Consider the following 12710-nt stretch of genomic DNA (forward strand, 5'->3'; position numbering starts at 1 on the left):
GGCGCAGAGTCAGGGGCCACACTATACAGCTCCCAGAAGCCGCGGCATGGCCCCCCTCCGGCTCCTACATGCTCCGCAGAGGTGGTGCCAGCAGACGGGGTGGCATGCAAAGCCGCCTGGCTGTCCCTCCACATAGAAGCCGGAGAAGGGACATGCCACTGCTTCCAGGAGCCGCTTGAGGTAAGTGCCATTCGCAGCCTGCACCCCATAGCCTCTCCCCACGACCCAACCCCTCGATCCCAGCCCGGATCCCTCTCCCGCCCTCCAAATTCCTCGATCCCAGTGTGGAGCACCCTCCTACACCCCGAACTCCTCATCCCCAGCACCACCCCAGAGCCTGCACCCCCTGAGCCGGAGCCCTCACCTCCCCCCTGCACCCCACTCCCCCACCCCAGCCCGGAGCCCCCTCTCGCACGCTGAACTCCTCATTTCTGACCCCACGCTGGAGCTCGCACCCCCAACCAGAGTCCTCACCCCCTCCTGCACCCCAATCCCAATTTTGTGAGCATTCATGGCCCACTGTACAATTTCTATTCCCAGATGTGGCCCTCGGCCCAAAAAGTTTGCCCACCCCTGCACTAGTGTTTACAAGAAGTCAGACTGAAGTGTGGTGTTTCTATTTCCTCCATGAATAAGGTATCTTGTTGGTGCAAAGCAATTTGCTAGTGCAATTTGTTGAAGGATAAGTTCTGAGAGAATGAAACCCCATGATATATAGGCTCAGGAAGTGAAAGCTAATTTGTTCAGGTGCTCTAGGCAGAGCTATATCTCGGTTACCAAAACCCAGAACAGCCATTTCTATCCGCATATAAATATTGAAATTATTCGTACACAGAAGAAAAGAGCCTTCCCACAGTAAAAAGAACATGTGTCAAACTCTGGTTTATGCAATTTGTCAGACACCAAATGGAATCATCTCACCCCAGGACCCGGACTCTCTCTGCTTGACATGCACTGCCAGTTGGGAATGCAACACAACTGCTTAGCACCAAATTAGTGGCTATTTTTTCATGTGCATCATTTGGCACATTACAGTTACAAATTGATCCTTATGAAAATACTCTATAGGTATAAATGCAGCAATTTCAGTGGCTAAAATCAGGGACCAAGGATACTTCTATGGTTTCTACTGTTACTTCAGTTGGCACCATCTCAAGAACTCAACAACTCAAGTTACTCACTAGCTCTTATAGGAAGGCACTTTTTTCTTGCACTAAGTGTTTTCTTCTGCCATCCTAGCTAGTAAAAGGTCTTTAGTGAGAAGGGGCCATCCTGACATGACGACTCTCTCCAGTCATGCATCAGCCACTCCAGTAAGCCCTTTTCATGTCTGGTGAAACTACTTTCCCGCCTCAGACTGTCTCTCCATAGAACAGCACTTTGGTGTTCCCAGGTGTTCATAAGCTCCTGTTTGAATTATAAAAAAAGAGTCTTGGATCTTCATTTTCCTCAGCTCTGATGAATTATTTGTTCTTTTGATTTCATTAGTAGAAATGGAGCACATATAAAAATGGAAAAAATAGCTCTAATACTTAAATCTTGACAACTCCAAGGTTGTTGCATTATTTGCTTTTGGGAATAAAATTACAACATATACAAAAATTCATTTGATACAAAGGAGGGAAATGTAAAAAAAGTCAAAGGCACCAGCATAAATCCCATAGCCCAAGTAAGAGCATAGATACAACACTTGGTTTTAAGACCAACCGCTACACCACACAAGACATCCCTTCTGCCTTGGCCAACAAGTCTAGGGAAGTTTGGGGGAGGAGAGGGGGAGAGGAAGAGAGAGGAGCGGAGAATGGAAACAAACAATGGGGGGAGGGGGCGTTTCTTTCCTCAAACATCTGCTCCCTTTTCCTCATATGTGTAGGCTGACCTCCCAAAACCTGACCCACCACAATTTGCTACACTGAGATGTCTCTCTCTTGGATTAGAAGTCCCTGGAGCAGCCACAGATCAGAAAGACAGCTGAACTCTTCTCTTCCCCCTCTCCCTATAATCTACTTACAAGCAGATTTCATTTAAAGTTAGTTTTTTAAGTATCTGAGTTGTTAATTCTACAGTACAGTCACAGCTAAATTGTATGGTCAGGGGGTAGGGGTAAAGTGTACCTTCACATCTGTCACATCTGCTGTTAATCTAGTCATACGGGAGATGGCCAATGCAACTTGAAAGAGGACAGGAAAAGGGGAGGAGAAGGAAAGAGATCAGCAGATAAAATTAATGCCTCTCTCCAAAAGCTTGAACCTGTCATTCAAGTATTGAAAGTACCCAAGAGGGCACAATGAATGGGAACTGTTACAGCGAAGTCATCAAAAAACTTAAAACCCCAGGCATGGGAAGCAAGATTCCTGGCCTGTCTGCAAAAGAGGTGAAAGACCAGTGATTCAGTCCACAATTCCTTTTGGACCCTAAAAAGGGTTTACTTAAAAGTCACCATATTTCATTTCGAGTGTCTTCTGGGTGAGCGTTTTTCCCTTTTGCAGACTTTTTTCAACCCCCCCTAATAAGAGTAACAATTTTCATATATTATAAAGATTTAAAAAAAAATGAAGGCCATGGCAACAATGTTAGCGGTTACTCTTCATTGCTTCTTTGGCTGCCAGGATCAATGGCGTCAAGCTAGACAGAGGTTTGGCCAGTTTCAGGAAAGGATGCTGCCAGGAACAGAGAAACACAGTAAGTTAGTAAGAGTCAAATTTCAAAAACAAACTATTGTATTTACATAGCACTTTCTATCCAAGTTAAGAGAGCACTTCACAAAGGTGCCAATACGCAGCACCTCAAGGAGATATGCCCAATGAATGATCCCATAGTAGAACAGATTTGTTGACAGCTATTCCTCCACATAGCAATATCCAATATCCCTGGCTAGTCCCTGCCCTCCTCTTTCCAGCAACCTTCCCCATGCAGAGATATTCCTTTTTTTGATATTTTCCCTCTATCCTTTTCTGTGTTTGCTGTGCTGGCTACAGCAGCCTCTCTGTTTAACTAAGCTGTGGTGTCACTGAAGAATCACCGCTGGCAAAAAGCAGCCAGTAGTGATTGCAGTAGAAGAATCATCTACATTTGTGTTGCAAATTTTGATTCCTGTGTTTCCCTCCCACTATTCCCCATTAAATATTCTTCGGTAGGAAAAGGAAGACAAAGACAAGCGTCTGTCAGCACTAGCTGACTACAGTTTTAGTGACCTTCGAATTTCAAGCTTTTGGGAAGACTCCAACATACATATACTTACCTGTAACAGTTCTTTGGCTGATCCTCTTTTCTCTACATCCATCTCTAAACAACGATTTAGAAAATCCCGGAATATTGGGGACAGTTTCTCTGGATTCTGCAGCTCTGGTGTGCCATTAGTTGCTATTAAATACAAAGCCTGCAAACCGAGAGAGAAAAAGGTTGTTACACCCAAGTCGTCAGTTAAAATTCTAAAAAATGTAATTTGCAATGTATTAGTATTTCAAGTTAGAAGAAGCATTTATTGAATGGAAAAAGGAAAGGAGATTGACAGAGCAGACACTGACTAGCATATAACAATTAAGTTTCCTCGCTGAATCTTCAATTTGGATGCCTGATGCAGGTACTGAAATGTCATTTTTCTTTTTTCCTGTTGTGATCATTATACTAATCATGTAAAACAACCAGGAAGTAAACTTAGACTTTATCACATATATTCTCAAAAGTCTCCCCCTTAAGATGATAAAATAGGAATATGCATGATGGACCTAGGCAGGGTACCTCATTTGAGTATGTATAGTATGCCTTTGTATACTTTGTAACCACTATTCACCACTAATCTAGCTCCTACAAATGAATACATGGGCAGGTTTCGTGCTACAAAACAATGTCAATGAGCAACTATGGAATAAGAGCAGCCCAAAGACAGACTCCCACCACAAGGATGCTGAGATAAAGACGGTTGCTCTATGTGACAAACTGTGGACAGACTAACACTACACATACCTGATTTGGTTAAATATTTGGGCACAACTTCTGAACTCATCTCTCCATTAAGGGCTGGGAATGTTAGAGGCAATGCAGTAGGCCTGGTCTACACTTAAGTTGGGTCGGCATAGCTCATTCTCGGTGTGCTGTAGCTATGCTGACCTAACCCTCCAGTGTAGGCACAGCTAGGTTGACAGACAAATGCTTCAGTCAACCTAGCTGCTGTTGCTCAGGGAGGTGGACTTCCTACAGCGATGGTAAACCCGTATCCATGGCGCCACAGCAGCCTCTCTGTGCCCCTGTAGCACCCATAGTGTAGACATGGCCTGAGTCTTGAGGGGTAGAAGGAATACAACCTGCTTCTCCTCACATTGGTAGATGCTTGTAAGAGTGGCATTGCACAGCTTTAGCAACTGTCGCTTGCTTTTGTTAGTAACAAGGTGACTATAGATACTTAAGAATTTAGGGTGATGGACACTATAATAAACATATCCTTATATAAGGAGAAAGAGCACGCTTTGTACTTTGTTCTTTATAATTTAATTGGATTTACTTTTCTGAGCCTACAGAAGTTTATTGCTGGCAAAAGACTGTCAGTACTCAGATATGAATTCTACTATTTAACTAAAAAACAGGTACTGTCAAGATGCTTCAACCATGTTCTGGAGAGACCATCTCTCAGGGTGAAAGGGTAATATCCTCCATGTCTATTAGATCATCCTCCTTTATACTGGGAACTACCTGCACTAATTACCCTTGATTTTTTCATGTAGATTCCTGTCTATTAGGGACTGCCTTGACTGTACTAAACAGCCATCAGCTGATAACCATTTAAACACTTCTAACCTGGTTTGGATTCAAACCTGTAATCTATAAGTTAAAGGTCCCAAATCTCTTCACATTTCTGAGCCACTGTTTTATATGCATGATTGATGCAGCACTCCTAAAGGATGAAATATCTTACCCTCAGAGGGTTTTCATTGAGGTATGGGGGCTCTCCTTCCACCATTTCAATAGCCATGATACCCAGAGACCAGATATCCACTTTAGGGCCATAGGCTTTCCGTGTGACCACCTCAGGAGCCATCCAATAGGGAGTCCCAACCATGGTGCTGCGTTTGCTCTGCTCTGGGGTGATCTGAGCACAAAAACCAAAGTCGGCTGCATGATAATAAAGGAATTAGTTAATGACAGTTAATTCAGTGCATCCTAGTCTGCTGTGAATCCCATCTCAAAGCCCCAATTATCTAACTACACATTTTTCTATTACTATAGAAACATCTTTTGCATCTGTACATTTGCAATCTCAAAGTTTTCCTATATTTTTCATGTCACAGCAGAAAGTCCAACCAGCAAGTTGATACAAACACTGAAGAATATAGCCTACAACAAATAAAATCCTACTTAAAGAATTAAGTTTTTTTTTTATAAAGGTAACTTGTGGTCTCCTATAAAAGAGTGATGTTTTGTCTAATCCCTCTTCAAGCCACCCAGAATTCCAACAAAAAGGGACCAACAACATGTGTGAAAACGTTTTTGTGCACTGGTATAGACTTTATACTATGTTGTGTAATGTAATGGTCCTGAACCCGAAAGGATGACACCATCAGACTGGGCTCCAGTCCCAGTACAAAAATAGGTTACCATATGTTCGGGTTTTCCTGGACAGAGTCTTTTTTTGAGCCTCCTTTTTCTGCCCAGGCTGTTACTTGAAAATCCTGCCATGTCCAGGTTTTTGCAGAGCAGACAAGCTGCAGCTCAGAAAGAGCCCTAATTGGTCCCTCCCCTGCATCCTCAGCTGATTGGTCTATTCCCCTACAAGTCATAGCTGCCAGATCCCACCCACCCACATCTCATCTCTCCTTCCTTATGAAAGGATCTCACAGGCAGCCGCTGACTGCTGGCCATCGCTGTGTCCTGGGCTTGTGCCAGCTGCCCTGCCACCATGACAGTTCCCCCACCTCCAGTGGGCATCCCCCCCATCACTCCTCTTTTTGGGAACCTGAAATATGGTAACCCTATACAAAAATAATTTCGGTATTTATTTTTGTACTTACCAACTTCAGTATTTTAATCACAGGTTTAGCTACTGAATCATTGCACTATGGTTAACAAAGGTCTGGAAGTGAGGCTTTAGATATATGAAGCTACTATAAAGTATATTCAACAGAAAAAGCTTAGAGGAACAAAGCCATCACCTAGATAAGGAAACAACTGAAGAGCAAGCTAGACTCATTCTATATAGATTCATTCAAGGTCTCCACCTGCTGGCTGGAAAAGTGCATTTTCTTATTAGCAGCTCAGATCTTAGACACAGCAAAATAAAGACTTTGCAATGGGGAACAGGTTTTGGGTTTTTTTAAAATCTTTTTGGATTTTTGTTTTTAAATCAGACTATTATAGGTGAAAAGTTATGGTTCAAAATTAAAACACTTGGGGTTTGGAGCATTTTTAAAATGAAACATTTTAAGCTTAGATTTACCAAGGGCCACATTCTCAAAAGACAGGTTTCAGAGTAGCAACCGTGTTAGTCTGTATCTGCAAAAAGAACAGAAGTACTTGTGGCACCTTAGAGACTAACCAATTTATTTGAGCATAAGCTTTTGTGGGCTACAGCCCACTTCATCGGATGCATAGAATGGAACATATAGTAAGAAGATGTGTGTGTGTATATTTAACGTGTGAAAACGTGTGTGTGTACACACACACACACAGAACATGAAAAGGTAGAGTAAGAGGCTAATTAATTAAGATGAGCTATTATCAGCAGGACAAAAACAACTTTTTGTAGTGATAATCAAGATGGCCCATTTAGACAGTTGACAAGAAGGTGTGAGGATACTTAACATGGGGAACTAGACTGAATATGTGTAATGACCCAGCCAATCCCAGTCTCTATTCAAACCCAAGTTAATGGTATCTAGTTTGCATATTAATTCAAGCTCAGCAGTTTCTCGTTGGAGTCTGTTTTTGAAGCTTTTCTGTTGCAAAATTACCACCCTTAGATCTTTTACTGAGTGGCCAGAGAGGTTGAAGTGTTCTCCTACTGGTTTTTGAATGTTATGATTCCTGATGTCAGATTTGTGTCCATTTATTCGTTTGCGTAGAGCCTGAACTAATCACATTAGCCACTCCATCAGGGGCTCGTTCACCTGCATATCTACCAATGTGATATGTCATGTGCCAGCAATGCCCCTCTGCCATGTACATTGGCCAAACCGGACAGTCTCTACGCAAAAAGTCTCTTCGGGGAGGGATAGCTCAGTGGTTTGAGCATTGGCCTGCTAAACGGAGGGTTGTGAGTTCCATCCTTGAGGGGGCCATTTAGGGATCTGGGGCAAAAATTGGGGATTGGTCCTGCTTTGAGCAGAGGGTTGGACTAGATGACCTCCTGAGGTCCCTTCCAACCTTAATATTCTATGATTCTACGCAAAAGAATAAATGGACACAAATCTGACATCAGGAATCATAACATTCAAAAACCAGAAGGAGAACACTTCAACCTCTCTGGCCACTCAGTAACAAACTGAAAGGTGGCAATTTTGCAACAGAAAAGCTTCAAAAACAGACTCCAACGAGAAACTGCTGAGCTTGAATTAATATGCAAACTAGATATCATTAACTTGGGTTTGAATAGAGACTGGGATTGGCTGGGTCATTACACATATTCAGTCTAGTTCCCCATGTTAAGTATCCTCACACCTTCTTGTCAACTGTCTAAATGGGCCATCTTGATTATCACTACAAAAAGTTTTTTTCTCCTGCTGATAATAGCTCACCTTAATTAATTAGCCTCTTACTCTACCTTTTCATGTTCTCTGTATGTGTGTGTCCACATCCCCCCCCTTACTATATATTCTATTCTATGCATCCGATGAAGTGGGCTGTAGCCCACGAAAGCTTATGCTCAAATAAATTTGTTAGTCTCTAAGGTGCCACAAGTACACCTATTCTCAAAAGACCTCAACACCAATGTGCTATGATGCTTTTTGAAAATTTTGGCCATTATTTTAGTACCTAAATGTAAAATCTCTTGAAAATCTGGCCCTTTATTTTTACTGGAATGAATGGAATGCATCACCAATGCATTTTCAATGCGTATTCCACCCTGCTACTTTGTCCAACCTGCAGATCTCCCACTTCTTTTCAGGCATGGAGAGCACCAATGAGGACACAATCTCAGCAAAAGCCAGGGTTTATCCTAAGATTTATATTAGTTTGAGAAATAGGATTTCGAACTTTAAAAATGCTTTTCCCTACATTTTAAATGCTAGTACCAGATAATGCTGACAAATGGGTTTCATGCCTGAAAATCTTAACTGCTGTCTGAGGGCAGTTTAGCAAGCTACTACCTCCCTCCTTCCCGGTCTCCAAAGCAATAGCAGCCAGTAGCTCATCTTGCTACTCTTTCATAAAGGCTTTCCCCTCTAGGTCTATAGCATCATTCACTTACATTCCCTCAAAGGGTCAGTGTCAATCTGAAATCTAGGCGACTTCAAAAATGTGACAGAAGCAGCAGCTCTCTTACAGGCAGCCTATTAAAATCCCTGGGTGCCCCAGAAAAGCCTTCTAGCCTCCACAACACCAGCAGGGAGAAGGCAGGTGAGGGCCTCTGCAGACTATGCAAGGAAAGGTGTTTCAAGGAGACCAGGCACTGGCAGCCCATCCACTCTTCATCCCCCATTGCAATCACACTGGCCTCCCACTGTCAGCTTCTTCAGAGACAGCAACATTGGAAAAAAAAAAAAAAGATACCTTCACCCACCGTACCATCCTGAGCGCCGAGATGCCCTCAAGACTGCTCAGGCTCCTTCTCCTAGCATGGGAGTGCACATAAGCCACCTCCCATGGACCAGGTCAACCTGCCACCATCTTCGCTACAGATACTCCCTGTGGGTTGTGAGGTGGGTAATATTCCACGCCTCCTTCACCAAATAGAGGATTACAGATTCCATTAACCTCAACAGATTCTACAGCCACCTGCTTCAGCTAGCAAGTTTCTATAGTTACTTTCCCCTGCTCCCCCATGCCATCTCTGCTGATCCCCCTTCTTTCCTCTTTCAACAACCACCTCTTCTTCATACCTGTGTCTATCACCTACCTCACCTTCAACCTGTCCTTCCTTAAATCTTTCCTCTTTACACATCCTCTGCTAGAATCCTCTCTCCTCCCTCCATTCAATCTCTCCCACTCACACCTTCCACTGCCTCCCTTCACTTGTCACCTCATTAGGAAGGTAGCCTGCAAATACTTGGTTTGTACACAAAGCAAAAATTCCACAGCCCTATAAATCTGACAGATATACCCTTAAGAAGTGCACTTAATGTACTTGAGTAACCCCATTATGTTTCACTGTTCACCTCTCCCCACTACTGTTTACGAGCTCTCCCATGTATCATAACTGAAATTAGACTACAAGCTCTTGGAACAGTGGCAGATTTCCCGGGTGTTCAAATCCAGAAAGCAGCTTTCGAAGTGTCACCCCATGTCTTCTTAGGCATCTGTGTAGCGCTTAGCAAACTTTTAGGTGCTCAGTGTGTAAATCTCAATGCACCTCTCCCTAAGCACTCCTGACAACAACTGAGATTAAATTCACTAAATTTTTCAAGTTTTTTTTCCTTTCCTCATTTGCTGTATGAAAGATGCACACAACAACCAACTGCATAATAAGTGCTGTCAAATGCACAATATAAAACTGAAAACAAAAAATATTTTCCCAATCTCTAACATTATTTTTACCTTTGTAGTTAATTTTTTTTAACTACTGTTAAAAGTAAGACAAGTGCCGTGTCCAGCACAATAGGATCCTACCTGGTTTGCAGCCTTTAGGCAGTACTGAAATACAAATGTGTAATTTTCATCCTGTCAATTAAATGGACAGTGCAAAAGCATTTGGAGCAAGTTCTGACAATCTGAAAGGAGCCAATAAGGCAGCTCCGATTAGTGCCAGCTTCCCTCACTCGCAATCCTTGTATCTTTATCTCACTTTACACTGCAGGTTAACTCTCATTTACAAACGCATTCATGTGATAACAAGTTACTTAAACATCCTTCTTGTTTGATACACTCAAAGTCAGTAACTTTCAGATGCTCAGAATTACAAAACCAACTATAGTGGGCAAAATTCTTTTTGCAAAGCGGAATGAATTCCTTTGCTGATTATTAGTAAAAATTCATCTCAACTATCTGACAACTATGCGCTTACAAACATACTATTCATTGCAAAACGTTTAAAAAGAAGCAGCAGGTTGAAACAACTGTCTGGCACTCACTGAGTTTAACTGATCCATCCATTCCTAAAAGTACGTTGTCACTCTTAATATCTCTGTGGATTACCTGGTTGGCATGTAGGAACTCTAGTGCTTGCAAACACTGTACAGGGGAGGAAGAAAAGGAAAACATTTAGCAAAAGCAAATACAGTTTGTGTTGTGAATCAAAAAGCAAAGTTTATGTGCATATAATGCAATGTGTAAAAAGGTAGCAGGTATTACTTTAAATATCCAGCGGAGGAAGCTCTCATGATGAGAAACCAGACTACTCCCATCCAAAATTCACTGAGGTCAAAACCTGCTTCTTTAACCTCAGAGAATATGCTATTTCCTTGCCATTATAGAATTGCAAACTGAACTAAAGTGCTCACTAGCCAGGCATCATCCAAGATTCCCCAAAGTTCCAAAGCACTTTCACTTTGCTAAGTGTTACTTTTCACAGCTTTCCAGTTGTTGGGGAATCCTGACTATTGAGATCAGTTTCCTTTGGTAGAGTTTCACTATAAGGAGGATGCTTCACTCTTAAATATATGTAGTGCTTGCTATAAGGAAGGGTGCAAAACAGTTTCCTTTATAAAAATTTTTACATAATTCTAGCCCTCTCAATTATTCACTTTTTAGGCTGAAATTTTCCATGTTGGGTTTCTGCCTAAAGGTATTATTTGAGGAAAATCCCTCCAGTTATTTGAGTTCAGCAAAGGTAAAAAAAACCCCTACATTCTTCCTCATTGTAAAAAAAATTTATATATATTTAAAAGGCTACAACCAAAACAGTTGGGTTTGAAACTTTCCACAAATTAACCCTTATTGAGAATTAATACATATGCTCAGTTTAGAAAAGCGGTTTTGATTTACCAGTCATGAGTATTCGGAATTTACATGCTGGGCAGTAGAAATATTGGTTAAGTCAAATGGTGTGCACAGTTTTAAGTAAGTTTTAACCGTAAGTTTAAACTCATTCATGGGCAGCTAGTTAAATGCAGAGTATTAAGTTTCAATTTATTGGAAACTGGAGACAATTTAACTTTGAATTTGGCATCTAGACAGATCATTTTAAAACCACCATTTTCTTTAAAGTTAGCTTGTTTTGTATAATCTTAATGAGACCAAGAAATGAAGCTGAGTTTGAAATCAACAGCTTAAAATTTTTTGCCTGCTTTTCTTTAGATTTATTCAAAATCTAAGGCGTTAAGAATATAGCTGGGCTCTGAAGAGCTTTAGCTTTGAAACGATTTAAGGTGAGTTAAGCAAGAGCCCACTCTTGCTGATTTTACACATTCATAATCTTAAAACTTGGCTTGATCTTACTTCTCAAAATCAACAAATGTTTCCTGAACAGGCATGACTTTTACAGATTGCCTTGAACACTGTCCTATCCCTGAATAACTACTGCTTAATACATCACCTAGTGCAGAGGTGGGCAAACTACGGCCCGTGGGATAATCCTGCCCAGCCCCTGAGCTCCCAGCCAGGGAGGCTAGCCCCCCAGCCCCTTCCCTGCTGTCCCCCGTCCCCCGCAGCCTCAGCACACTGCGCCACCAGCTCTCTGCCCCGCCACTCCTGCCAGGGAACACAGGTGGCATGGCTGCAAGCTCCTGTCGCTCTGAGCAGCATGGTAAGGGGACGGGGAGTGGTGGTGTGTGTGTGTGGGGGAGGGGGGGTGTTGGATAAGGGGCAGGGAGTCCCGGGGGGGGGGGGGGGCGGATAGGGGTCGGAGCAGTCAGGAGACAGGGAGCAGGGGGTGGGAAGTGGGAGGGGGCGGATAGGGGGGAGAGGGCCAGGCTGTTTGGGGAGGCACAGCCTTCCCTACCCGGTCCTCCATACAGTTTTGCAACCCCGATGTGGCCCTCGGGCCAAAAAGTTTGCCCACCTCTGACCTAGTGGCTAGCCCACCAGCTCCCTCAATAGACCCTCCACTGTCCCAGTTTATTATGTTTTGAGTTTTTTTTCTTTGTTTATTTTATTTTAGTTTAAATTGGTTTAAATCCTTAAAAACTGTCAAGGAGCCTGAATTGATATAAAACCTTAGATTAGTTTAAGCTGATGATGGTAAGCCAGAGTGCTTTAGAATTAATTTAGGTTTAAATTACTGGTCTGATTTTAATGCCATCATTAGAGATTTTAGCTGTTAAAATAAAAACCGAGGCTAGGAATTCAGCCTCAGAAGTTTGCTTTGAAAGTGTTTTATGTACTGCAACTGGAAAAGAAAGTTGAGTTTTTATTTTGAAATGGCCTTGCTGAAAATTCTCAGATGAAATTGGGAAAGTGTGCTTTAGAGCATGGACTATTTCTTCCTAAAGATTTGTCCATCTCTGGTTGTGAACAGACCCTTTAGGTGCTGCAGCAAGATGAATAATAAATATAAAGAAACTGGAAAGGCCAAAAAATTGAAGACAAATTAACTGGGCAAAAAGATTCCTGGAAATAAAACTGCAAATTAGTTAAACAGATGGCAAACTGGAAATAGCTAAGCAGGAGTATACTTATTTTTA

At 42.2% G+C, this 12710-nt stretch overlaps 1 protein-coding gene across 2 annotated transcripts in view; it reads right to left on the reverse strand.

Annotated features, from left to right (window-relative positions):
- Nucleotides 1–501: 501 nt before the first annotated feature.
- The window catches only part of PAK2 (p21 (RAC1) activated kinase 2), a 75542-nt gene continuing 63333 nt past the window's right edge, over nt 502–12710 (reverse strand). The window contains exons 12-15 of one of the 2 annotated variants that reach the window (XM_074964191.1): nt 10221–10320; nt 4913–5109; nt 3242–3379; nt 502–2660 (exon numbers count right to left, since the gene is read on the reverse strand). In XM_074964191.1, the coding sequence (XP_074820292.1) occupies nt 2574–2660; nt 3242–3379; nt 4913–5109; nt 10221–10320 (522 nt within the window). In that variant the 3' untranslated portion in view covers nt 502–2573. The remainder of the gene's footprint in view (nt 2661–3241; nt 3380–4912; nt 5110–10220; nt 10321–12710) is intronic. The other variant, XM_074964190.1, reaches the window with a different exon arrangement.

Source organism: Natator depressus, chromosome 9, assembly GCF_965152275.1.
Source record: "Natator depressus isolate rNatDep1 chromosome 9, rNatDep2.hap1, whole genome shotgun sequence".
Lineage (NCBI taxonomy): Eukaryota > Metazoa > Chordata > Testudines > Cheloniidae > Natator > Natator depressus.